Raw genomic sequence first — 26,802 nt, forward strand, 5'->3', positions numbered from 1 at the left:
GGAGGTTGCAGTGAGCTGAGATCGCGCCACTGCACTCCAGCCTGGGCGACAGAGTGAGACACCGTCTCAAAAAAAAAAAAACAAACGAAATTTACGATATAATTTCACAGTATAATTTTTCTTAGTCTGGAAAATAGGGCATAGTATCTTACAGACATGGAAATATTTGAAATGTATGAATAATGTGCGTTCTAGGTATGAAACATGGCACCTAGTAGCACACCATCTATTTACAAACCATACAGCTTATTAATAGAAATTGGTTCAAAGCTAACTGAAAATATTCAGAATGAAGCAAACCCAAATGGGAATTTAAATGGATGTTATGGCTGTCGTGCTACAAAAATGAAAGGCAAGCAGAGAAGGAGATTTTGGTTTGTTAATTGCCAAAGACTGAAAGAATGAGGTCTGCTGGATATAGTTAAGGTCTCAACTACAAGTTGCTACAAAGAGAAGTCTTATCGGTCTTAATTCATTCATAGAAAATGCCATCTGCCACTGTCCCCAATCCTCCCTTTAAGTGAAAGAAAATAGAAGTTTTTCACTAGGAGCACCTGGAAGACAAGTGAGAAGGTGACTTACGGTGCGGCTCCACCATCATCATGGCCTCCTTCTCAGACATTACGAGCTGGCAGAACTGGTCCCCAACATTGGCCAGGATGTATTTTGAGGTCTCTAGATCTATCCCTTCTGCTAGGGAGGAAGAGGGAATCCACAGGTTCATGGCATCAGGGTCACTTTGCTGGGGGCTTAGAAACCCCTCCACACGGAGTACCCCCTTTCGAGTGAAGATCAACCTGAGACATGATCAAATACATGGTAAATCGCAGTAGCAATGCAAACTAACACACACCTAAATTGAGACAACAGGAATCAGACTAAGAATTTTCACCAAAGTTGACCAAAACAGTATGCATTCTCTGCTAACAGTAAAGCTTGTTAACATAACATTTAGTAGGTTTAGATTCTTTAAAAAGTTGTCCCAGAGTTGCTCTTAGTTTTTCCATTTACCTGTTTTACACTTGCACCCATACTGCTGAATGTGACCAGAGAAAAACACAGACCCACTTTCCAGTTTTTTTTTTTTTTAAGACAGAGTCTTGCTCTGTCACCCAGGCTGGAGTGCCGTGGCATGATCTTGGCTCACTGCAACCTCCACCTCCCGGGTTCGATCAATTCTCCTGCCTCAGCCTCTTGAGTAGCTGGGACTACAGGTGCAAGCCACCATGCCCAGCTAAGTTTTGTATTTTTAGTAGAGACAGGGTTTCACCACATTGCCCAGGCTGGTCTTGAACTACTGACGTCAAGTAATCTGCCTGCCTTGGCCTTCCAAAGTGCTGGGATTAGAGGCGTGAACCACACCACTCCCGGCCAACACAGAGCCACTTTCCTTGTAACTAATTTTTGGAGACAAAGTTGCGCTCTGTCATCCAGGCTGGAGCACAGTGGTGCCATCAGAGCTCACTGCAGCCTTGACCTCCTGGGCTCAAACAATCCTGCCACCTCAGCTTCCCAAGTAGCTGGGATTACAGGCACATGCCACCACATCCAGCTAATTTTTTATTTTTTTATTTTTTTTGGGGACAGAGTGTCGCTCTGCCACCCAGGCTGGAGTGCAGTGGCATGATCTCGGCTCACTGCAAGCTCCTCCTCTGGGGTTCATGCCATTCTCCCGCCTCAGCCTCCCCAGTAGCTGGGACTACAGGTGCCTGACACCACGTGCAGCTAATTTTTTGTATTTTTAGTAGAGACGGGGTTTCACCGTGTTAAGCCAGGATGGTCTCGATCTCCTGACCTCGTGATCCGCCTGCCTCAGCCTCCCAAAGTGCTGGAATTACAGGCGTGAGCCACTGCACCCGGCCTAATTTTTCATTTTTTAAAACTGTTTGTAGAGACAGGGTCTTGCCATGTTACCCAGCCAATCTCAAATACCTGGGCTTAAGCGATCTGCCCACCTCGGCCTTCCAAAGTGTCCGGATTATAGGCATGAGCCACTGTGCCCGGACTTTTAACACTTTAAATTCACGTCTGCCTACCTCAGGTGAGTCCTTAATATTGCCTGACAGTCATGATACAGTTTCTTGGTACACTCCCTCTCCTAGATGCCTATTTTCATACCTTCCTTCTATTCATACCTCCAATATTACTTCCCCCGTGACGACCTTGCTTTCTATTCCACTGAGGAAACAGGAGCCAGAAGACAACTTCCACAAGCTCACACCATGACACTACCACACTTACCTGCAACTTGGCCCACGTATTCCGTATGATTTCCTGCTGCTCTGAACCAGCAAAGGCCAGTATCTCCTGCTACATCCTATCACTTTTCCGCAACCCAAAGACATTTATCCACTAAATCTCTCCTCTCTTTTCAATATCATCTATTTTCTTCTCTATCAGATCACTGTAGCCAGCATATAAATTCACTCCAATTTCTACCACAAAAATCCTCTCAAGCCATACCCTCCCTCCATTTATCTGCTCGAGCAAAGTTTCTCTGAAGAGCTGTCTATACTCGACCAGGCGCGGTGACTCATGCCTGTAATCCCAGCACTTTGGGAGGCCGAGGGGGGTGGATCATGAGGTCAGGAGATTGAGACCATCCGGGCTAACACGGTGAAATCTCATCTCTACTAAAAATACAAAAAATTAGCCAAGTGTGGTAGCGGGCGCCTGTAGTCCCAGCTACTCGGGAGGCTGAGGCAGAATGGCGTGAACCCGGGAGGCGGAGCTTGCAGTGAGCTGAGATTGCGCCACTGCACTCCAGCCTGGGCGACAGAGCGAGACTCCATCTCAAAAAAAAAAAAAAAAAAAAGAGTTGTTGTCTATACTCATTGCCATAGGTTCCTTTCCCTCAAATTTTCTTCCCTACAATCAGGCACTTCCCCTACCAATCTACCAAAACTATTTTGATAAGGTAATTCTACCTTGCTAAATCAGTCACTTCTAGTTCATATGTAACATGACCTGTCAGCAACATTTTTATTTTTTTATTAAAAATTGTTTTGTGCCGGGCACGGTGGCTCACACCTATAATCCCAGCACTTTGGGAGGCTGAGGCAAGCGGATAACCTCAGGTTAGGAGTTCAAGACCAGCATGGCCAACGTGGTGAAACCCTATCTCTACCAAAAATACAAAAAATTAGCCGAGCGTGGTGGCGCGCACATGTAATCCCAGCTACTCAGGAGACTGAGGCAGCAGAATCGCTTGAACCCAGGAGACAGAGGTTGCAGTGAGCCAAGACCACGCCAGCCTGGGCAACAGGCAAGACTGCAGCCTGGGCAACAGGGCAAGACTCCATCTCAAAAAAAAAAAAAAAAGTTATTATTATTATTACTATTTTTGTAGAGACAGGGTCTCACTACGTTGTTCAGGATGGTCTCAAACTGCTGGCCTCAAGTGATCCTTCAACCTTAGCCTCCCAAAGTCCTGGGATTGGATTACAAGCGTGAGCTATCGCCCCCATCCAAGTCAGCAACATTTGACACAGTTCATTATTCCTTCCTGGAAACACTTTCTTTAGTGTCTTCTGGGATACCTCACTGCCTAGTTTTCCTGCTATTTCACTAGCTGTTCTTTTTCAGTCTCCTTTACTAGTTGCTTCCATCTTTCTCACCACTAAAATTGGAGAGTACCAGAGTTTGGTCCCCGGACTGCTATTCTTCTTTATCCTCTGATCTCACTTAGATTGGTAGCTTTAAATACTTGGTGATATCCAAATGTATATCTTCAGTAGGACCCCTTCCCTTAACTCTAGAGCTGTATCTCCAGCTGCCTTCTCAGTATCTCACCTTTGAAAATCTAACAGGCATCTCAAATTTAACACGGCCAAGTTAAAACTCCCCCTTTTCCTCCCCAAACCTGCTTTTCCCTAAAGAATCTCTTTATCAGTAAATGGCAATCTCATTCTTCCTGTTTTTAGGCCAAAAGACATACCTAGAAGCAGACATAGAATCATCCTTAGGTCCTTTCTTTCATACTTCACATCTAATTCATCAGAAAATTATGTCTGCTCTATCTTCAACCACTTCTCATCATGTCCATCACTATCTCCCTGGGCCAAGCCCCATCATTTCTCACTTGGATAATTCCAACAGCCTCCTAACTTCTCTGCTTCTGCCCTTGCCTCTATATAACCTATTCTCAAGAAGGTGGCCAAAGTGGCCTCTTAAAACATTAATCAGTGTCACTCATCAGTTCAAGGCCTCCAATGACTTCTCATCAGAGTAAAAACCAAGGCCTTTGGAATAGCCTTTTAAAATGTGGACCCACCATTAACTCATTCACCTCAACTCCTTTTCCTTCTTTGCTTATTCTATTTTAGCAACCTAACTTTATGGACACACCAGAAATATTCCAGCTTTGGGATGCTTGCAACTGTCTGGAATCCCTGTCACAGTATGGTGTATTCCTTCACCTCCTGCACACTGTTCTTCAACTCTCACTTTCTCAAATCATCCTGTTTAAAACTGTAGCCTCTCTAGCCTCCTCACACTTCAATCCTCTTTCCTTATTTTTCTCGTAGTTATTATCAGCTGACATATCATTTTTTATTTTTTATTTTTCTTTTAGAGAGAGCCTTGCATTGCTTCTAAGGCTGGAGTGCAGTGGTACAATCAAGGCTCAATGCAGCCTCGACCTCCCGGGCTCAAGTGATCCTCCCACCTCAGCCTCCTGAGTAGCTGGAATTACAGGTGTGTGCTACCACACTCAGCTAATTTTTAAAATTTTTCTGTAGAGACAAGGTCTCACTATGTTGCCCATGCTGGTCTCAAGTGATCCTTCTGCTTCAGCCTCCCAAAGTGCTGGAATTAAAGGTGTGTAATCATGCTTGGCCTTTTTCCTTATTTACTGTCTGCCTCCCCAACCTTCTGAAGGCTGAAATGTGATTTTTTTGTTGTTCACTGCTGAATACTCAATGGCCAGAACAAGGGTTAGCACACATTAAATGCTCAATAAACATTTGCTAAGTGAATCCACACCATATTGATAAACCATTTAGATTTACTTTAAAATTAAAGATTCTTGAAAGGTCACTCAGAAGAAACTCCCCTTCTAAGTTTACCAAGCAGAAGAAAAGTAACTAAAGAGATGTTGTTTGGTAAAAGCAGATGATATTCCCAGATTTTCATCAGTTATATCTACTTCAAAGATGTTTCACATTATCTCCAAATCTTATTTCCCCTTCTTTTTAACATGATTCAAGTTACTCTAGCACTGAGGAGGAATAAGCAGTCAGGCAGATCCATAATATGAAATGCAGTCCTTCTGCTTATAATAGTGGTTTCAAATAGAACCAACCTAAGTTAGGAATAACTCAGGGAATAACACAGAGCTACAGCTAACACTGCTCAATTTCAATTCTCCAAGGACAAAACCACATGTCATTTTACAATCCAAACAACTAAGTGACTACTATGCGAGAGCCTCTTCACAGACGCTGAGAGCAAAGGAGTTGAGGAAAGCAAAGACCAAGACGATGAAACATGTTTATAGACTTTTAGAGAGAGAGTGGAAGTTATGTGTCACTAGTGAAAAGTGGCAAATGAGGAAAACAGGAGTCTGGGTACCTCCGGAAGTGAAAGAAACGGCAGGCTACAGTGGAATCATCTTGCTCCTGTTCCTTAAACTTCCGGTACCGCTCCAGGCGGCATTCACGACACTTGTGCAGATGAGGTGCCACGTTGATGCATGACCCATCCTGCAGGAAGGGCTCTCCAGATTGCTTCAGCTTCTTCACTTTGCTTACATCTTTCAGCACTGACTGGCCAACTGTGGCAAGGGGAAGAGAAGAAAAGTTTGTCATGGGGTGTAAACAGGAACCAATAGCATGATTCTTTTGGGGACAGACATTTGTCCTGACCTGGGTTGCTACTTCTTTCCCTGCTTGGGCATGTACCCATTATGTCCATCCTTGAAAGGAAGGGAAAGCAAGGAGCAAAGAAGCTTCCACTGGGAGCTAAGAACCATGCAGAACTTGTGGGAAGTGCCACACTAAGGCGAAACAACTTTGCATATGGGTGTGAAAAACACAAGGAGGCAGAATATAGCCATCACCTGCCTCTAGTCTCTCACGATATGGCTATTCTGTTCATCAGGACCTCTTGAGCTCCCACAACATAGCAATTCCTATTGGAAACAGCTGCTTTTACCACAAGACTTTGTTTTACATGCTTCTGGATCATAACCTCACACCACAGAAGTTAATGGATTTTGAGAGAGCTGTTAAAATCCTTATGTAGGTTTCAGAGAGAAGCAAACTGAGGGGTGATTCTCTCTGCTTCATCACGTCTACAAATGTCTGCTATGTGGGAATGGATACTAGTTCCCAGTAACCCCTCTGAAGAAAAGAGGATGAGCCAAAGTGAAGTAAAAAGGGATGAGACAAATGCAAAGAAATAGTTCCTGACCAGAAATAACCGACTGCCAAGGAAGATCAAGAGTCCTCCTTTGGGGGATTATCATTATATGGGACAGATACCCCTCTTACAGTGCTGGTTTAGATGCAATCCTGCCCTGAACCAGGTCTGACGAGGGGCTTCTGCCAGGTCCTCTTGGCTCTGTAATTCTATGAGATTACAGAACTTTCCATCAAAGTGAGGGCCTCTGCTGCACAAGAACACAACAGGCATTTGAGCCCAGTGCCAGAGCAAAGCCCAAATACAGCCCCAGCAGGATCACCTTTCAAGGGGGCGGTCCGAGGCCGGCCCTTGGGGGCCTGCTTCCCTTTGCTTTTGCCCAGCAACAGCTCAGCACTGCGCTCCCCATTGGGGCCCAGCTTCCCCATCAGGTGCTCCGGAATCCCCTTCAGGCCTGTCTTAGCCTGCAGCTGTTCCTCAGAGTCACTCAAATCTGACAGGTCACTGTTGGTGCTGGAGTCCGAGTCCTGTCTGCAAGCCAAGCTTCGCTCATCCAGTGAGAACCTTTTCACAGCTTCAAAAGGAGCTTTGTTCTCCTGTGAAAAATCTGCCGGGGAGGACAGAAAGCCGCCTGAGTGCCTGCCAAAGACGTTACTAAAGGTTTTGAGGAGGGGATTGTCCTGCTGCCCAGGGCCCACAGTTGGCCTCTCCTCTGTGGGGCTGGAGGAGAGAGTTGGCATCTCAATGGGCTGAGTGAGGCTGCTGGTGGGCGAGCTGGAGCGGCCATTCCCCATGGCAGAGAGGCTTGGGCCCCCAGTGGTAAGAGCTGAGCCCAGAACACCAGATACTAGCTTGGAGGAGTCAGTTGTAATGAAGAGGGGTTTCTTCTTTGCTAAAGATGCCGAATCTGCAGAGGAGTGAGACTCGGGCCAGCTGGGTGCCACCTTGGAGGTGACAGTGGTAGCAGAAGAGGAGCTACCTGATGCCTGAGATGCAAAACTGCTGAAAGGGCTGTGTTCAACTTTCTCCACAAATGCCAGGAAAGGATTAGAAGGCTCTTCTCGGGACAATTTGGGGGGCTGTAAAAATAGATTTTCATGATTCTCTGGGGTACGGGTATTTAGGAGGCTCCGTGGGAAGGCTGGAGTGAGGGTGGGCATGGACTCTGCAGGCACTTTCCGGTCCACAGAGCTGCCAGTCTTAGAGCCTGGCTTAGTGTCTGCTCCAAGAACGGATCTGCCTTTACATAGGCCTGAGCTCAGGCTCTCAAGGCTTTGTTTGAATGAGTCCCGACTAGAAGAATCATCTGCCAAACTCTCTGAAACAGTAGTGAAGTAGTTACTGGTAGGTAAAGTTTGGGACATGCATTGAAAAAACAAGTTTTTGGAGAGATCAGTGTCTTTCTGAGCCTCTTGTGCAGAGCTACAGCCAAAAGAGAAGCCCAAAGGTTTGTTCTCTGTGGCTAGAACACCATTAGACTGGCTCCTTCCACTTCCAAAAGTCAAAGGTTGCGATGAACTAGGGAGAGGTGCTCCAAATCCAGAAGAGGCCAGAATAGAATTTCTTGAATTCTGAAAGGAAGATAGTCTGAATTAGTGATGCTGGCTTCTTATGACTATCTAATGATCTCTTTCTTGGACCTCACTATCACCATATCAGCATTTCTTGGGGGTCAATCAACTTTTCTCTTTTACAATTCCATGGATCTTCTCTTATAACTGGAGTTCACCAGCAGTGGGAAGAAATCTGCCACAGACTACACTGAGGGTATCTTTAGCAAGGTGAACCAGAGATAGCAGGATGTCATTCATCCTGCCATTCCCTTGGTTGTTATCCAATTGGTTGTCACAGTGCTAGAAGGCCATGTAGCCTTTTTGGCATGCATATGGAAGTGGAGAGCTCCTCTAAGGAATTGGAGAAAAGGGTTCCTGAATAGACACCAGCTTTTACAGTGACCCCTGTAGTATTAATATATCTCAATGACCTTGGGAACTACTGTTAAAGTTTTGATTTATTTGGGCTACTGTAAAATTGCCCATTTTACAAAAAATGGCTTTAATCCTAGGACAAGCCTACTGCACATTAAAGAAAAGTGTTCTCCTCATTAATCTTAAAGTCCACAACATGGACCCTTTTGGATTTCGGCATCTATTTATGGGTTCAAGTCAACCCACGAGTTGAATATCTACTTCAATTAATGTTAGACATACAGATGCTAAAATTAAAGAAAGCAAGCTATTTACCAAGACCTTTGTTATAATTAGAATCTAATAAGAAACCAAGAGGATAAATGTATATACTGACAATATCCCAAAAAAAGCTTTCAGCGTAACTGAAGAATGAAATAATCAAACACTCTCCTTTCCTTCTTTTACCTTCAAAATGTTAACTTCTGCTTGTGAATGACTGTATAAAGAATGGGGCCTGGCGCGGTGGCTCATGCCTGTAATTCCAGCACTTTGGGAGGCCGACGTGGGTGGATCACGAGGTCTGGAGTTCGAGACCATCCTGGCCAACATGGTGAAACCCTGTCTCTACTAAAAACACAAAAAATGAGCCGAGCATGGTGGCACGTGGCTGTAGTCCCAGCTACTCGGGAGGCTGAGGCAGGAGAATTGCTTGAACCCGGGAGGCAGAGGTTGCAGTGAACCCAGATCGCGCCATTGCACTCCAGCCTGGCGACAGAGCAAGACTCCGTCTCAAAAAAAAAAAAGAACGAACTTTCCTATATATTAATGTACCCAGATATAGACAAGAGGGACACACACACACACACACACACACACACACACAGAGAAGAGACCCATAGGTAGTTATGAGCCCTTACTTAATATTTATTAATTTAATAAAACCCAGATCCTAGTACTTGACTTGCACATCATAGATTACTTTCAAGTAGTAGAGGATGATATACCTTAATATTCACTTTAAAACACTGGAAATAAAAATTATTCCATCACCACTTAATGGATATGGAGTTTTCCTTTTGAAGTGATGAAATTTCTGGATCTAGATAGTCTTCATAGTTTTGCAACACTGTAAATGTACTAAATGCCACAGAATTGTACATTTTCAAGTCATAAGTTTTACATTATGTATATTTTACTACAATTAAAAAAAAAGGGATTCCCGATAAACAAAAGGGCTATTCTCTTATAAAGATGGGACAGAGTTTTAATTAAACTATTCTTTAAATACACGAGAGGAGTTAACATTCAGGCTTTCCTTGAGGGGTAGCATAGAGACGTAAGAATCAAGCAGGCCACCTAGGCTTGCCTCTGTCTGTGCTACAGAGACTACTTCAGGGTATCTTAAAGTTAAAAAATTAAAGCTCCTTTTTTCTTTATCTTCCTACTAACCAGTAAGCATTGACTTAAACTCCCTCCCCACAATAGAGAAAAAGAGAACAGACACAGCCCTGAGGTGCTGCTGTTGCTTCACAGGCAGGATTTGGCCAGGAGCCTTGATACCTGCATGACTTCAAGGAACCAGCATGGGTAGCTCATGTTTCACTCCTAAAGTTACCCTTTAAAAATAAATACACACATGAATGAAAAATAATTTGGACAGTCTTTCATTTTCCTTCAAATGATTAAATTCCAAATCCTTTTCTTATAAAAAGGTGATGAGAAACTCATCTCAACCCAGTTTTTAGGGCAAGAAGTTTCCTGTTGGCTGTCTTTATTTTAGATCAGGCATTGTAATGAAAACATTAATTTCCACACATTTATTTATTTATATATTTATTTATTTATTTATTTATTGAGACGGAGTCTCACTCTGTCACCCAGGCTGGAGTGGTGGTGCGATCTTGGCTCACTGTAACCTCCGCCACTGTAACCTCCGCCTCCCAGGTTCGAGTGATTCTCCTGCCTCAGCCTCCTGGGTAGCTGGGATTACAGACACATGCCACCAAGCCCAGCTTATTTTTGTTTTTGTTTTTGTTTTTTTTTTTTTGAGACAGAGTCTCACTCTGTTGCCCAGGCTGGAGTGCAATGGCGTGATCTCACTTGCAGATCTCACTTGCAGAGCTCACTGCAAGCTCTGCCTCTTGGGTTCACGCCATTTGGGCTCATGCCATTCTCCTGCCTCAGCCTCCCGAGTAGCTGGGACTACAGGCGCCCACACCACCATGCCTGGCTAATGTTTTGTATTTTTAGTAGAGACGGGGTTTCATCGTGTTAGCCAGGATGGTCTCGATCTCCTGACCTAGTGATCCACCTGCTTCGGCCTCCCAAAATGCTCGGATTACAGGCATGAGCTGTACTGTGCCTGGCTCATTTCTATACTTTTAAATTATATCCTAGAAGAACCAAACAGAAACATAGCAACATGACTATGTTTTATAGAAATTTTATAGTCACAAAAATTTCCCCAACCTGTTTAAAAGAAAATCCTCTTTGAATATGAATTTCATATATTCAGCTTTGCTACTCTAAGAGTAGCAGCATTCAGTGGGTCTCTTTTATAGCATGTAAAACCTGGTCTATTTTGTAAGCCCCATTTACATTCACACTGCCTTTGACATGGAGCTTTTTAAAAATAATTTAGACACTATGACGATTTACACTGGAAATCCATGTAAGATCCTCACCTGGTTATCTTAGGAATGCTGGTCAACTAACAGCACAAAGCATCAACAGTGTGAAATTTGCATTTACAGGCCCTCTCCTCTTCTGTGTGGACATTTCATCTCCCTCCCTATCCCTGCACAGTAGGGATTAACAATCTGCACTTGTTGGGGAGGGAAAGAAGTCATGTTTGTCATGTTTTGTCTGGCATTGTTATATCTGAAATGATTCCGTTTTAGGATGTGAGCTCCTTCAAATAGGGGTTTCAATTCTTTACGTATAATATACAGTACTTAGCATACAATAGTTTCCTATATATAATTTTTAAAAATCATTAACCATTTCATCTCTGTATTTCATACTCTAGCTTGAGTTAATAGCTGTTTGGGAAAAAAAAGATGACTAGCACCATAAATCATATTTTAGTGACCAAAATTAGTCAAAAAGATTATATTATAGTGATTTTGATATTTTGGATTAGGGAGACAACTTGATGTTAACTTACATTTAACAGAGGTTCCATTTTAGCAACCATATATGCATATCAGATAAAGAACAAAGGAAATCAGATACTGTTGTGATGATATCCATCAAATTTTCCAGGTAAGGCTTAAAAAGATGAAGTTGGGGAGAAAAAAACCTTTCATGGCCATATCAAATGATGGAAATTAACTCAGCCTCAAGGGAAAGTATCACAGAAAATGATGAATTGAAAACAGAGTAATGGTGGCTTGCACACATAGCCTTGATTATAGTATTCACTATTACTAATACTGTAATTCACTAACCTCACCTCTTATAGGCCTAGTAGAGGCTTGACCACTATATGAACTAAATAGATAATTGAACTTAAAACATTCCCCACCAGATCTACTTTAACATGTCTTTAAATTAGGTTTTATCATCAGTTTTTGATTCACCCAATTGTTCCGGTGCCTTTTAAGAGCTGATACAGTTATTAAAATATACACATTTACCCAATGAGCAGTAAAGGCCTTCCATAGAGTACATTTTAAGCACATCTCAGAAATACTCCTTCCCTGGGGCACTTGAATGTTTTTTAATGTTAGCAACAAAGGAGGGTGAAAGAGTAAACCCAAATCTTGCAAATCTGCCCCTGAAGTAACTCACCTCTCCCGAGGCCTGCGACCGGCTGCCTTTCTGTTTTTCTGGCACAGTCCCTGCTGCAAGGCCAGTGTCTGAGATCCTCACTGTGTTTGGGGTGGAGCTGGCAGTAGTGACCACAGCTGCGGAAGCCACTATGCCCTGGCCAACTTGTTCCAGTGTTTTTCCTGCCTCTTTGTTTTCGGCTCCACCCACCTCTGGGGCCAAAGGTGTCTGACCTGTGGCTGTAGAATACGGAGTGAAAGATGCAGGTGTGTCCCCACCTACAGGCTCATCCTGCACCACCAGAGTCCTGCCGTTTTCTTTGGTGTAAGTGGCAAAGCGAATGTTGCGGTTAATCTGGGGGACAAATGTAGACGGTGGCTGCTTGGCTCTCTGATCCAGCCCTGGCTCTCCACTGGCATTCCCTCCTTTCCAGGGCCCTCGGCTTGCCTCACCTCCATCGCTCCCATTACTGTCTACTTCACCCCTGTCTCCTTTTAATTTCTTTGATGCAGGGTCACACCCAGAGTCCGAAGCACTTTTCCTCCTCCGGCCATCTTTACCCTCTATGCTTTCTCTTTTCTTCTTTCCTTTGGAAGATTTTACTGCTTTTAACGTACCCCCCTACAAAACAAAATTCAAAAAAGATTACAAGGAAACTTTCATCCTGTGAATACCATATACCATTAGCTCTTTCCCATCTCTAGAAACAGACAAAGCAGGCATAGACTGCCAAGTTCCAATGCCAGTTCTAAAACATCCCCTTTGTTAAAAGCTCTAATCTTTCTGTGACTCAATTTATATACACACATTCAAGATAATAGTTACCAGAGGTTAACTCACTTGGCAAACTTTCTCTTACCCGTTGATGAAATAACTCATTTTATTACATATTTATTTCCTTGCTTGAAAGAAACTTGCATTTTAAGTACTGAAATAGGGAACCTTCTCTAACGAGAAGTCACTAAACCAACATTTGTGAGTCTGTGACCAAAGGAAAAGTGAACCTGGGCTGGGCGCAGTGGCTCATGTCTGTAATCCCAGCACTTTGGGAGGCCAAGGCAGGCAGATCACAATGTCAGAAGATTGATACCATCCTGGCCAACATGGTGAAACCCCATCTCTACTAAAATATAAAAAATTAGCTAGGTGTGGTGGCACATGCCTGTAGTCCCAGCAACTTGGGAGGCTGAGGGAAGGGAATCACTTGAATCCGGGAGGCAGAGGTTGCAGTGAGCCGAGATGGCGCCACTGCACTCCAGCCTGGTAACAGAGCGAGACTCTGTCTCAAAATAAATAAATAAATAAGTAAAATAAATTAAGAAAAGAAAACCTGAAAGAGACAGGTTTGGATTGCTCATGTAGACACTGTAAAAACTCAATCCCCAGATCTTATTTCAAAGCATTAGACAGAGGAAAGGGAAAAAAGCTGGCTACCACTGGCCAAACAGGCGAATCTCATATTTCTTCTAGTAATTTCAGACTACTTCATGAAATCTTACTTGTGTCTTATTTAAGAGGCCAAAACAACCCAGGATGATATAGGATTAGAAGGGGCAATTCCCATCTCTGAATAGACTCTCTCACTGAGAATGAAGGGAGTCAGGTATGGGATGCAGCTAACATTCTCTAGAGCAATCTTTGGGCAGCAAAGTTACAGCTGGAACATTTTTTAGATTGGCTTTCCATCATGAAACAGGTATTCACTTTAGCATTATTTGGGTAACTTTCAGATGGTTTTATTCAGAAACTTGTGTAGGGGTGGTAATATGTGACACACAGTTATTTAGCCATTAATATTTACCAACTTAGTTAATGTACTCTTACGTCCTTCAATATTTATAAATTCTTTGCAGATCTATATCTTTATTGTAATCATTATCATAGCTGTTACAATGTAAACTCAAAAATTTTTAAATTTCTTTTTGCCAGTCCTAGTTTCTGTATTTTTCGTCTTTTGCTGCCTTCATTACCGTCCTTTCTCCTTAAACTGTCTTCTATAAACCTCTTAAGGAGGCCTGGCGTGTTGGCTCATGCCTGTAATCCCAGCACTTTGAGAGGCTGAGGTGGGTGGATCCACCTGAGGGCAGGAGTTTGAGACCAGCCTGGCCAACATGGTGAAACTTCGTCTCTACTAAAAATACAAAATCAGCCAGGCATGGTGGTGCATGCCTGTAATCCCAGCTACTGGGGAGGCTGACGCAGGAGAATCACTTGAACCCGGAGGGGAAGGTTGCAGTGAGCCGAGATTGTGCCATTGCACTCCAGCCTGGGCAACAAGAGGGAAACTCCTTCTCAAACAAAACAAAACAAAACAAAACAAAAAACTGTTAAGCACAGCTCAAGATTTTTGTTTCCCTATACTTTTGGTAATATTATCTAAGTTTCTAAGCCTTTCCTTTCTTTTTCCCCCTGAGATGGAGTCTTGCTCTGTTGCCCAGGCTGGAGTGCAGTGGCATGATCTCGGCTCACTGCAAGCTCCACCTAACGGGTTCAAGTGATTGTCTTGCCTCAGCCTCCCCAGTAGTTGGGACTACAGGCGTGTGCCACCACACCCGGTTAATTAATTAATTAATTTATTTTTGAGACAGAATTTCGCTCTTGTCATGCAGGCTGGATTGCAATGGTGTGATTTCAGCTCATGGCAACCTCTGCCTCCCAGGTTCGAGCGATTCTCCTGCCTCAGCCTCCCGAGTAGCTGGGACTACAGGTGCCTGCCACCATGCCCAGCTAATTTTTTGTATTTTTAGTAGAGACAGGGTTTCATCATGTTGGCCAGGTTGGTCTCGAACTCCTGATCTCAGGTAATCTACTCACCTCAGCCTCCCAAAGTGCTGGAATTACAAGTGTGAGCCACCATGCCTGGCCTAATTTTCGTATTTTTTTAGTAGAGACGAGGTTTCACCATGTTGGCGAGGCTGGTCTCAAACTCCTGACCTCAGGTGATCTGCCCACCTCGGCCTCCCAAAGTGCTGGGATTACAGGCGTGAGCTACTGCACTGTCTCTAAACCTTTCATTCAAGAACTTTATCTGTTTGCTAAGTGTTGTTTTCTTTTGATTTTCTTTTTATTTGATTTTTTTTGAGATGGAGTTTTGCTCTTGTCACCCAGGCTGGAGTGCAATAGCGCGATCTTGGGTCACTGCAACCTCCGCCTCCTGTGTTCAAGCGATTCTCTTGCCTCAGCCTCCCAAGTAGCTGGGATTAAAGGTGCCTACCACTATGCCCAGCTAATTTTTGTATTTTTTAGTAGAGATAGGGTTTCATGATGTTGGCCAGGCTGTTCTCAAACTCTGACCTCAGCTGATCCACCTGCCTTGGCCTCTTTTGATTTTTAAAAGCTTTTAAATTCTTTCTTCAATCTCTGTCACCACCCAATTTTTACTGATGTAAATCACAATCAGTGAACTCTGTTCTTTCTTGTTCATTCACCCATACTTAAAGGAGATGAGGTGATCACGGATCTCTAAAAAAGGTTACTATCAAACTTGGCAGAACTATAAAAAATAATTGGACTTTGCTAGCAAAGAAAACAGTAATATCACGCTAATACCAAAAAAAGAAGAACCAACATCTGCTGCTAAAAACCAAAGATCGCTTGGTGTGGTGGTCCGCGCCTGCACACCCAGAACTTTGGGGGGCCAAGGTGGGCAGATCATGAGGTCAGGAGTTTGAGACCAGCCTGGTCAATATGGTGAAACCCTGTCTCTACTAAAAATACAAAAATTAGGTGGGCATGGTGGTGCGCGCGTGTAGTCCCAGCTATTCGGGAGGCTGAGACAGAAGAATCGCTTGAACCCGGGAGGTGGAGGTTGCAGTGAGCCGAGATCGCCCCACTGCACTCCAGCCTGGGCGACATAGCAACACTCTGTCTCAAAAACAAACACAAACCAAACATCTCACCTATAAGTCATCCAGTCAACTTGCAGAGCCTGGCTCACAGAAACCTACTACCAGTCCCTAAACAACTTACATGTAAGTCCTACTTACAGTGAGCTACTCATATGTGAGTACGCAGCCTATAACATTGAGACCAGTACTCCCCAGTTACATTTGGCCAGCTGAATAGTACCTGGCATACAATATGTGCTTAATGAAGGAATGAAATAAGGAAAGGAACAAAAAAGGGGACCAATACATGATCAAAGTAGCAGGTGTTTTCGGCCATGCAAACACAGTCAGGAGACTTACCCTATTTGTGGTAATATTACATGTAGTAAACAGTTTTCAAATTTAACCCTGGCCAGGTACGGTGGCTCATGCCTGTCATCCCAGCACTTTGGGAGGCTTAGGTGGGAGTTTGAGACCAGACTGGGCAAGATAGCGAGACCCTGTCTCAAAAAAAAAAATTTTTTTTTCTTTTCCTATTCTGATCTTGTTTTAGGAAGTCAAGAATGACTGGATAAAGATGAGGAAAGACTATATACTTAGCAGGAGTGGCAAAGACAGCAATATTACAGAGGTGCTAAGATACTGTGAGGAATATGCGGATAGCTGGTCAACTCAAGGAAATTCACACAGAATTACTCGATTGGTTTAGGCAGAGATTTTTTTTTTTTTTTGAGACAGAGTCTTGCTCTATCACCCAGGCTGGAGTGCAATAGTGTGATCTTGGCTCATTTCAACCTCCAGCTAAGGTTCTAGAGATTCTCCCACCTCAGCCTCCCAAGGAGCTGGGATTACAGACACCCATCATCATGCCTGGCTAATTTTTTTTTTGTATTTGTTAGAGACAGAGTTTCACCATGTTGGCCAGGCTGGTCTTGAACTCCTGACCTCAAGTGATCCACCTGCCTTGGCCTCCCAAAGTGCTGGAATTACATGTGTGAGCTACTGCGCCTGGCCCAGAGATCATCAATATATCTTTTTTTGGGCTACATTAATTCTGAATAAACCAAGAGTTGGGCAGGCTCATAACAATTATGGAGTAACCAATTCACTGTGGGCTGAACACTGAACTAGGTACCAGCTTGAATTGATTCTACTTGGGAATACAGAATTTCAGACTCCCTTGGAGCTCCCTGCCACCGAATGGAAAAAAAAAAAAAAAGTGGACATAGTTTATCCTTCATTTCTTGTTACTTGGTAGATCACGAGTATTACTACTGCTTATTGCACTTTTAACTGACTACTGTATCTTTCAAATATACCTGTCCTGACAGAATACAGGAAGAAACCAGCCTTGCATTTTAGAAGAATTAGGGAACATAGTCATGATTAAAAGGGTTTGCTCAAACTAGGTCTCTTTCTTGAGAACATCCCCCCTTAGACAGACTGTGGAGACAGCAAAAAAATGTACAGTGGCTAAAGCTGAACAACTCAAAGGGCATCCATGGAAAACACATATATAAGGGATCTACATACAGCAAGATAATGCAAGCTCATGAGTCTGCTCAGGAATGCAGTCCATTACTATACCTCGCTTTGAGACGTTGAATTATCCATCAGCATCACATGGATTAGTCTGGGATCTACCGACTTGATCTCACCACTCTACAGTAGGAGGGGAAAAAGATGTTTAATGCCTTGCCCATAAAGACATAATTATGTAATTTCCTAATCGATGTAATTATCTCTTTATTGTTTTGACTCACCTACTAGAATGAAAGCTCCATGACAGCAGAGCTCTCTACTGTCTCATTTACTGCTACAACAGGTTAGAACACGGTAAGCATTCAAATATTTGTTAAGCAAATGAATGAAAGAAGTGAATTCATATCCAAGTGTGCCTTTTAGCGATGTTAATTTTGAATCCTGTATCTCTAAAACCATCCTATTCTGTATAGTATGAAACAAAAAACCTTCAGAACCAATAATCATTAAAAGAATCACTCTAGGGTTAGGTGCAGTGGTTCATGCCTGTAATCTCAGCATTTTGGGAGGCCAAGGTGGGTGGATCACCCTGAGGTCAGCAGTTCAAGACCAGCCTGGCCAATATGGTGAAACCCCGTTTCTACTAAAAATACAAAAAATTAGCCGGGTGTGGTGGTGCGACTGTAATCTCAGTGACTCGGGAGGCTGAGGCAGGAGATTCGCTTGAACCCGGGAGGTGGAGGTTGCAGTGAGCCGAGATCATGCCATTGCATTCCAGCTTGGGCAACAAGAGCAAAATTCTGTCTCAAAAAAAAAAAAAAAAAAAAAAGAATCACTCCAGGCCGGGCATCGTAGATCATGCCTGTAACCCCAGCACTTTGGAAGGCTGAGGCAGGATGACCAGGAGTTCGAGACCAACCTGGGGAACACAGTGAGACTCTGTTTAAAAAAGAAAAAAGAATAATTCTACTATTAGAGAATAAAAACCCTGTAGGGGGGCAATTTGATAGAAAATGTCAAATTTATTGTGCATATTCTTTGACCTAGTAATTATACATACAAATTTATTCCAATAAATAATGTAAAAAGATGTTCATTGTGATATTACATGTACTAGTGAAAATACTGGCAATGATTTAAATGTCTATCAATTTTAGATTAGTCATGATATATCCATGTAGTGGAAAAGAATGCATCTATTTTAAAGGATGAGACAGATCTTTACATTTACATACAAAAATGCTCATTATATACAATTAAGTAAAAAAGGTAAATTATATAACTATGTGTACTATATGATCCTATTTGTTACTAAAGTGTGACATATTTATAGACAGCATATAAATTATATATCATATAAATTATGTATCATATAACTCATATATATCATATAAATAAATATATAAATATTCTGGCCGGGTGCACTGGTTCATATCTGTAATCCCAACACTTTGGGAGGCTGAGGTGGGTAGATCACTTGAGCTCAGGAGTTTGAGACCAGCCAGGCAACATAGCAAGACTCCTTCTCTACAAAAAATAGAAACATTAGCTAGGTGTGGTGGCACACGCCTGTAGTGCCAGCTACTCCAGAGGGTGAGGTGGCAGAATTGCTTGAGCCCGAGAGGCAGAGGCTGCAGTGAGCCGTGATCGCACCACTGCACTCCAACTACTAACCATTATGAATATAATACTACTATCATACATTTATATATTGTTTTACAGATTTCAAAGCACTTTCAGATACTTTAATCTCAGGACCTAAAACAGTGTTGTAAGGTCAGTGGGGGTTTACATATTTACCTCTAGTTTATAGATGAGAACAGTGAAGTTAAGAAAGTTCAATAGCCTTTCTAGGGGTTACACAACTGTTAAGTGATAGAGTCAGGGATGGGACCCAAGTCATCTTACACATAGTGAAGTGCTCACCTATCTAAACCATTCTTTTTAAGGGGATGGACAGACCTTAGACAGAATAATGCAGAGTCTCACCTCAGTTACAGATACCTCCATAAGACGAGTGATGGAGTCTTGATGGCTCACAACACCATAGAGCCACCCTTCTTCCCCCTCTGGCTGATATACCTTGACTCTGTGACCTTGAACACTGTAGGGACCTAAAAGGGAGATCAGTCAGTATTGAATATTTTTGGCTAAGCTATATTTCATAATTGTTTCTAAAAATCAAAGGAAAATTAGGTAATGTAAATATTTGGCACTTTTGGTCCCCTTTTATAGAATTGAACAAATGAGCAATTCCAGATTTACCATACTCAGCAATTTAAAAACAAAACCTGAATGGTTTCTTCCAGTGGTCTTTGTAAATTCTTCATTTATTCACAAATTCCTCAGACTTTCCCAGCCCTCCAATGCCCTCTTGCCTCAATCTTCCAGTTCTGAAAGTATTATAGGAAGGGAAAGCAAACTTCCAAATAAAAAACTACGGTAGTATGAAAATGTAGTTAGATACCTAACATGTATCTAACTACATGTACATGAAAAAAGTGGGAGGCCACTAAGTTGAATGTGCTGTTATGTTATGTTGTTATGTTATGTTATATATGGCCGTTTACATTCTGGTATCTGAGTTTCAATAACAGTGGGTGGAGAGTTCAATTTACGACGTTTCCAGCCTTTTGCACTAATAATAGGCTGAACAAATATAGCACCTGTCTTCCTAGGAACACAGAGTTTCAAATATATTACTTTATCAGCAGGTAATGTTACTCTGCAATTTAAGCTGTCCTCCAAGGACAGTTTCCCCCCCGCCATATCCTTGTTCATTGAGACTAGATAGCTAAATCGGTACCAATTTTAGATTATTCTCTCTTAGAGCTAAAATTAAGATTCTGTAACTTTTCTATGTCCTACCTCTCCTTCTGTCCACTCAATTTTCTTTTCTGCTACCAATTTTCCTCATATTCTTTCTTCCACTGTATCTTTCCTTGATTATTTAACATCATTTTATCCTGACACCTTCCTTCCCCAATAGGTCAGTTTTTCTACCTTTACCTGTTTAGATTTATTTTGACAAAAGAGAAACAAGAAAACTATTTCCCTGAAAATAATGATTATTATGAGATCAAGAAGGAAGGGGAGTGAATGTATAACATAAATGAAGCCAATAGTTTACACCTTTTGTGTAGAATCTTGGGCAAAACTTGTATCTGAACTTGAAAGCTAATAATTTTTTTCATTCTTAAAAACAACATGCTTTTAACGTGAATGAGTCTGTGGACACATTATACTTTGCACTCTAAGTTATTTGTTGGTGTTTTTAGTTCTTGAGAAACTTGTAGATTGTAAGTTAAAAAAGCAAAGATTTTCTAATTCATTGCTATATCCCCAATGCCTTAACACTGTCTAGTACATAATATTTAAGAAATTAAAAAAAACTAAAACTCAACTCACAATAAAACTGTATATTATGAAATGCAGAATGAACCGGAAACGCTGGTCTGAATGAGATCCTGTTTTTGCTCTAAGAGCATCTTTAAGGGGATGGATGGACCTTAGACAGAATAATACAGAGTCTCACCTCTGTTACAGACACCTCCATAAGACGAGTGATGGAGAGAGAATGAGATCTCTATTCTAGAGATCCAGCTAACTGGAGATACTCTTTATTTTTATTATTTTTTAATAAATAATAATAATTATCCTTCATGTAGCATCTGACTCTGCCCACAAAAAGAAGATAAGTACAAATGTTTAAGGTTGCGTGGTATCCCATACTATCACTCAACAGTGATCATTCACCTGAATCAGAGTTCAGGGACAGAAGACTATCTGTTCTTACCTCGGCTGAATATCTCCTGTAGCTTTTGGTCACTGATCAAAGCATTAACTGTTTCTCTCAGTGCAGCATGCTCCAAAAGAAGCTGGTTTTGGCTATCTGTTCCCATCTGGTAAAGATAAAAGAAGAAAACAACTGAATGTTAACATGAATAGCAAACATCTAATCAGTTGAGAAAAATCATATCCTAAGGAGCTGCATATCAACATTTGCCAAACAGTATCTATAGAACCTTAGTCTCAGGCTAGGTGTGGTGATCATGCCTGTAATCTCAGTACTTTTGGAGGCCAAGGCAGGAGGATCGCTTGAACCCAGGAGTTTGAGGCTGCAGTGAGCTATGGCTGTGCCATTGCATTCCAGCCTAGATGGCAGAATAAGACCCTGTCTCTTGAACAACAAAAAAAAGAGAAGAACTCTAGTCTCATGAAATGTTTTGCAAAAATTAAGAATGCTAGGATCAATTAGGATTAGGAAATATTATATATCTTTCTACATACAATAGCCTATTAAAGTCTCTGAGAAGATACAGGAAAGAAACTTATTTAGGCCAGTGTTTCTCATACTTATTTGACCACAAAACATTCTATTCCTTGTACATCTTTTTTCTTATTTCAGTATTTATCCAAAATTTACTAAGTGCTATCTCATAAAGCACTAAGATTATAAATATGAATAAAGCAAGGTTGCTGAGAGGGAATGAGGCCTAATGAGCAGGGAAGACATATCAACAAAGAAATCATCATTAACATCTCACGGAAGACAGTTTAGGAAATAACTGCTCTTGTCTGTCTTAGTAAGACAGTTAAACTCTTAGTCTCCTGATTTTCTTCCTGCAGACAGCAACCCTTACAAGTGAGAAATAAATGTATTTTCCTAAATTCTGAAACCATAACTCAGACACTGGTTTGTTTTAACTATTAACTAGTCCCTTTTTCTTTGTAACTATGATACTTCATGCTGCTTGGAACCAGTCCAAACTCCTGGATGTCAATAATGAATAGGCCCCCTTGGACTCAAGTTACAGAAATAGCCACCTCAGAGAAGCCGCCTCTTCCTTTTTTTTTTTTTTTTGAGACAGTCTTGCTCAGTCACCCAGTTGCCCAGTCGCCCAGGCTGGAGTGCAGTGGCACTATCTTGGCTCCCTGCAAGCTCTGCCTCCCAGGTTCACGCCATTCTCCTGCCTCAGCCTCCCAAGTAGCTGGGACTACAGGCGCCCACCACCACGCCTGGCTAATTTTTTTGTATTTTTAGTAGAGACGGGGTTTCACTGTGTTAGCCAATATGGTCTCGATCTCTTGACCTCGTGATCCGCCTGTCTGGGCCTCCCAAAGTGCTGGGATTATAGGTGTGAGCCACTGCACCCAGCCGAAACCACCTCTTCTGAAGAGACTCAGAATTGTGGTCTTAAGTCTTGGGTGGTTTTAGGGTAGGGTAGAGCCGTGTAGAAGAAGAAAGAAGCCTCAGCCACCAGAAGTACTTTTCAAGGGAGCAGAAAAACTTTAAAATGCACAGGGAGATTGGGTACGGTGGCTCACGCCTGTAATCCCAGCACTTTGGGAGGGCAAGGTGGGTGGATCACTTGAGGCCAGGAGTTTGAGATCAGCCTGGACAACATGGCAAAACCCTGTCTCTACAAAGACTACAAAAATTAGCCAGGTGTAATAGCATGTGCCTTTGATCCCAAGCTAGTTGGGAGGATGAGGCACAAGAATCACTTGAAACTGGGAGGTGGAGGTTGCAGTAAGATGAGATCAAGCCACTGCATTCTAGCCTAGGTGACTGTCTCAAAAATAAATAAATAAATAAAATTTATAAAATACCAGGTACAGTGGCTCACGCCTGTAATCCCAGCACTTTGGGAAGGCCAAGGCAGGTGGATCGCCTGAAGTCAGGAGTTCGAGACCAGCCTGACCAACATGGTGAAACCCTATCGTTACTAATAATACAAAAATTATCTGGGTTTGGTGGCACATGCCTGTAATCCCAGCTACTTGGGAGGCTGAGGCAGGAGAATTGCTTGAATTCAGAAGGCAGAGGTTTCAGCGAGCCAAGATCATGCCATCGCACTCCAGCCTGGGCAACAAGAGCAAAACTCTCTGTCTCAAAAAAATAAGTAAATAAATAAATAAAGGCACAGCGTATTTACTAGAGGAAGTAATATAAGAAACGCTAATATGTTCCCACCTAGCAAAAGGGGAAACACCTATATTTATACCAACAAAGAAATTAGCAATGAGAAAAAAATAGGCTCAAGGCTGAAGCAAGTGTTAAATACCTGAAACAGATGCAGCCCATTGGCATCCGACAGGAACCGAAGCTCTCGATCCAGAAGATATTCCACTGGAACCACAGAACCCAAACCCAGTTTATCTACAAGGGGAGTAAAAGTCTGTGAAGTACAATGACAAGAAATTGATTAGAACTTGGGAATTAAAAAAAAATAGCAATTCAAACAAATCTCTAACTTTAAAGAAATAATTATTATATCTTTCATCCCAGTAAATACAGATAAGCTAAAGCATAAGTCCTTGGAAACATTCCCAACCTGGCATCTACCCCTCAAATAGTCATGGGAAGCTAACTAATGCAGAAAGTCAGCTCAATACTCTTATTGGCTAAAAAGGACAAGAGGAATCAGAAATTCTCCTAATTCTGCCTAGGAACAGGGCCAATCTTGTCAGGTTTCAAGGGAGCTAAATTACAGTAAATTCCCAGAATAAAGAGTTATACTGTTATCATCGCTAGAACTCTTGAAATCTTTGTGAAATTTATAAAATAATTAACGGCGTAAATATGGATGGTTAATTCATATTAGCATTTCATAAATAAATAGCCTACAAAAAAGTCATGAAGAGACCCCATATGCACTTATACAAGAGCTTTTCCTAAAAGTTCAACTGGAAAGTGGCCTTAAAAACAAATGAGGCCGGGCTCAGTGGCTTGATCACCCGAGGTCCGGAGTTCGAGACCAACTTGACCAACATGGTGAAACTCCGTCTCTACTAAAAATAGAAAATTAGCCCATTGTGGTTGTGTGCCCCTGTAATCCCAGTTACTTGGGAGGCTGAGGCAGGAGAATCGCTTGAACCCAGGAGGCGGGGGTTGCAGTGAGCCGAGACAGCGCCATTGCACTCCAGCCTGGGCAACAAGAATGAAACTCCTTAACAACAACAACAACAAAAAACAAATGAAAGGGCTGGGCGAAGTGACTCACCTGAGGTTAGGTGTTCAAGACCAGCCTGGACAACAAGGTAAAACCCTGTCTCTACTAAAAATACAAAAATTAGCTAGGCATGGTGGTGCATGCCTGTAATCCCAGCCACTCGGGAGGCTGAGGCAGGAGAATTGCTTGAACCCGGGAGGTGGAGGTTGCAGTGAGCCTAGATCGTGCCACTGCACTCAAGCCTGGGTGACAGGGTGAGACTCCGTCTCAAAACAACAACAACAAAAAAAGCAAATGAAAAGACAGTTTAGTAAGTGATGATATATATCATCAATAGGTTAAAAAAATTGTTTTGAATATTATTTATTTAATTTGGTTAGCCACATGAGAATTAGGATTTTTTAGAAGTTACCATTTATACCCATACTTTGCTAATAGGACAGACAGAAACAAATGGATACTCTCACAATTAAATTTTATAACACACAGCCAGGCACAGTGGCTCATGCCTATAATCCCAGCACTTTGGGAGGCTGAAGCAGGTGGACTGCTTGAGCCCAGGAGTTCAAGACCAGCCTAGGCAACATGATGAGCAATCATCCCTACAAAAAATACAAAAATTAGGCTAGGTGCAGTGCTGTGCGTCTGTAGTCCCAGCTACTTGGGAGGTTGAGGTGGGAGGATGGTTTAAGCCTGAGGGTCAGAGGTTGCAGTGAGCTGTGATTGCACCACTGCATTCCAGCCTGAGTGACAGAGCCAGACCCCATCTCAAAAAAATAAAATAAATTTTATAATGCTATTTTATTTCACTCCATAATTGAAAAAAAACTTCAAAGGTTACAAATAATGTTTCAAAACCTTGCTCTGAGAAAAGACTAAAGGTGAAAAAATTCTTTTCATTTTTTTTTTTGTTTTTGAGACAGGGGTCTCACTCTGTCACCCAGGCTGGATACAGTGGCACAATCATGGCTCACCGTAGCCTCAACCTCCTGGGCTCAAGCCATCCTCCTACCTCAGCCCCACAAGTAGCTGGGACCACAGACATGTGTCACCAGACCTAGCTAATTTTTGTATTTTTTGTAGAGATGGGGTTTTGGCATGTTACCAGGATGGTCTCAAACTCCTGAGCTTAAATGATCTTCCTGCCTCAGTCTCCCAAAGTGCTGGGATTACAAGGCATGAGCCACCGTGTCCGGCCAAAAAAATTCTTTCATATCAAATATCACCTAATATAAAACGTTTTGGAGGACAAAGGAGAAAAGACTGCTCCTAATTTTTGCATTAGTAACTTCAGAATAAACGTATGTTAAGGACAAAGTATACAGTTCTTATACATACTCTGTCTGTAACATGTCATAGTTACATTTATAGGAGTAAAGCTCAGATACGTTCCCACCCAGTAAAAGCCACTCACCAGGGCTGGCCATTGTGCAATGGAGACTCGAATGCCCTGGAGAAGGACTGGGTCCTCACGGGGTGCCCATACAAGAGATCCTTCCAGCAGAAGCACAATAACTTCTTCAGCATGAACTTTTACCCAAGAGTGTTGTTTCCAGTTACAGCCATCAAATTCTACAAAGATCTGCAAAAAGAGATAAAAAGCAGTTTGGAAGTCACACTTGGAAAAATCTCACACTATACTTACAAATGAACATAAACCCCACTGTTCTGAACAACTGACTAGGAATAATTCTAACTTGTGTTTAAGATCTTTTAATGGATGTCAATAAAAATTGATCTTCAGAGCCAGGAAGCTGGTCTTAGCCCCATTCTGAAAAGGAGGAACAGAGTTAAGGAGGCATGAACTATTCACAGTCATTCAGTAATTTTTAGTCATGTCCCTACTGAAATTGGCAACTCTTAGTTTCTAATTCATATTTACACAAACTAGCTGAGGGCATACTATACTAGGTTCAGGAGTACAGAAAGGAATCTGGCATACTTCTTGGTCTCAAAAAGCTCATAATCCAATGGGAAGAAATTTTTAATACTTCTATTGAAATTGTGAACTTTTAATTATTTTTTCAATAGGTGATGTATGTATATGGCAAAAATTCAAAAAGATAAAATGCTGAAAAACATCGTTCTCCCATTCCTGTGTGTGGATTCTATTGATTGATTGATTGAGACAGGGCCTCACTCTGTCGCCCAAGCTGCAGTGAAACGGCGTGATCTCAGCTCACTGCAACCTCTGCATCCTGGGCTCAAATGATCCTCCTGCCTCAGTCTCCCAAGTAGCTGGAACTACTAGCATATGCCACCATGCCCAGCTTATTTTTTGTAGAGACACAGTTTCACCATGTTGCCCAGGCTGGTCTTGAACTTCTGAACAAGGGATCTGCCCACCTCAGCCTCACAAAGTCTAGGATTACAGGCGTGAGTCACTGTGCCCAGCCTTTTTTAAATTTAAAATTAAATTAAAATTAATTATTTCAGTAGAGATAGGGTCTTACTATGTTACCCAGGCCAGTCTTGAACTCCTGGGCTCAAGTGATC

The 26,802-nt window shown here is 42.2% G+C and overlaps 1 protein-coding gene across 1 annotated transcript in view; it reads right to left on the reverse strand.

Moving 5' to 3' along the window:
* KDM3B (lysine (K)-specific demethylase 3B) overlaps nucleotides 1-25,889 on the reverse strand; it is a 64,141-nt gene extending 38,252 nt beyond the window's left edge. The window contains exons 1-10 of the mRNA XM_011997260.1: nucleotides 25,721-25,889; nucleotides 23,419-23,532; nucleotides 21,147-21,252; nucleotides 19,340-19,464; nucleotides 17,456-17,530; nucleotides 12,494-12,662; nucleotides 12,063-12,395; nucleotides 6,683-7,931; nucleotides 5,572-5,773; nucleotides 583-797 (exon numbers count right to left, since the gene is read on the reverse strand). Of these exons, the coding sequence (XP_011852650.1) occupies nucleotides 583-797; nucleotides 5,572-5,773; nucleotides 6,683-7,931; nucleotides 12,063-12,395; nucleotides 12,494-12,508 (2,014 nt within the window). The 5' untranslated portion in view covers nucleotides 12,509-12,662; nucleotides 17,456-17,530; nucleotides 19,340-19,464; ... (1 more) ...; nucleotides 23,419-23,532; nucleotides 25,721-25,889. The remainder of the gene's footprint in view (nucleotides 1-582; nucleotides 798-5,571; nucleotides 5,774-6,682; nucleotides 7,932-12,062; nucleotides 12,396-12,493; nucleotides 12,663-17,455; nucleotides 17,531-19,339; nucleotides 19,465-21,146; nucleotides 21,253-23,418; nucleotides 23,533-25,720) is intronic.
* Nucleotides 25,890-26,802: the final 913 nt, after the last annotated feature.

This window comes from Mandrillus leucophaeus, unplaced genomic scaffold (assembly GCF_000951045.1).
Source record: "Mandrillus leucophaeus isolate KB7577 unplaced genomic scaffold, Mleu.le_1.0 Scaffold534, whole genome shotgun sequence".
Lineage (NCBI taxonomy): Eukaryota > Metazoa > Chordata > Mammalia > Primates > Cercopithecidae > Mandrillus > Mandrillus leucophaeus.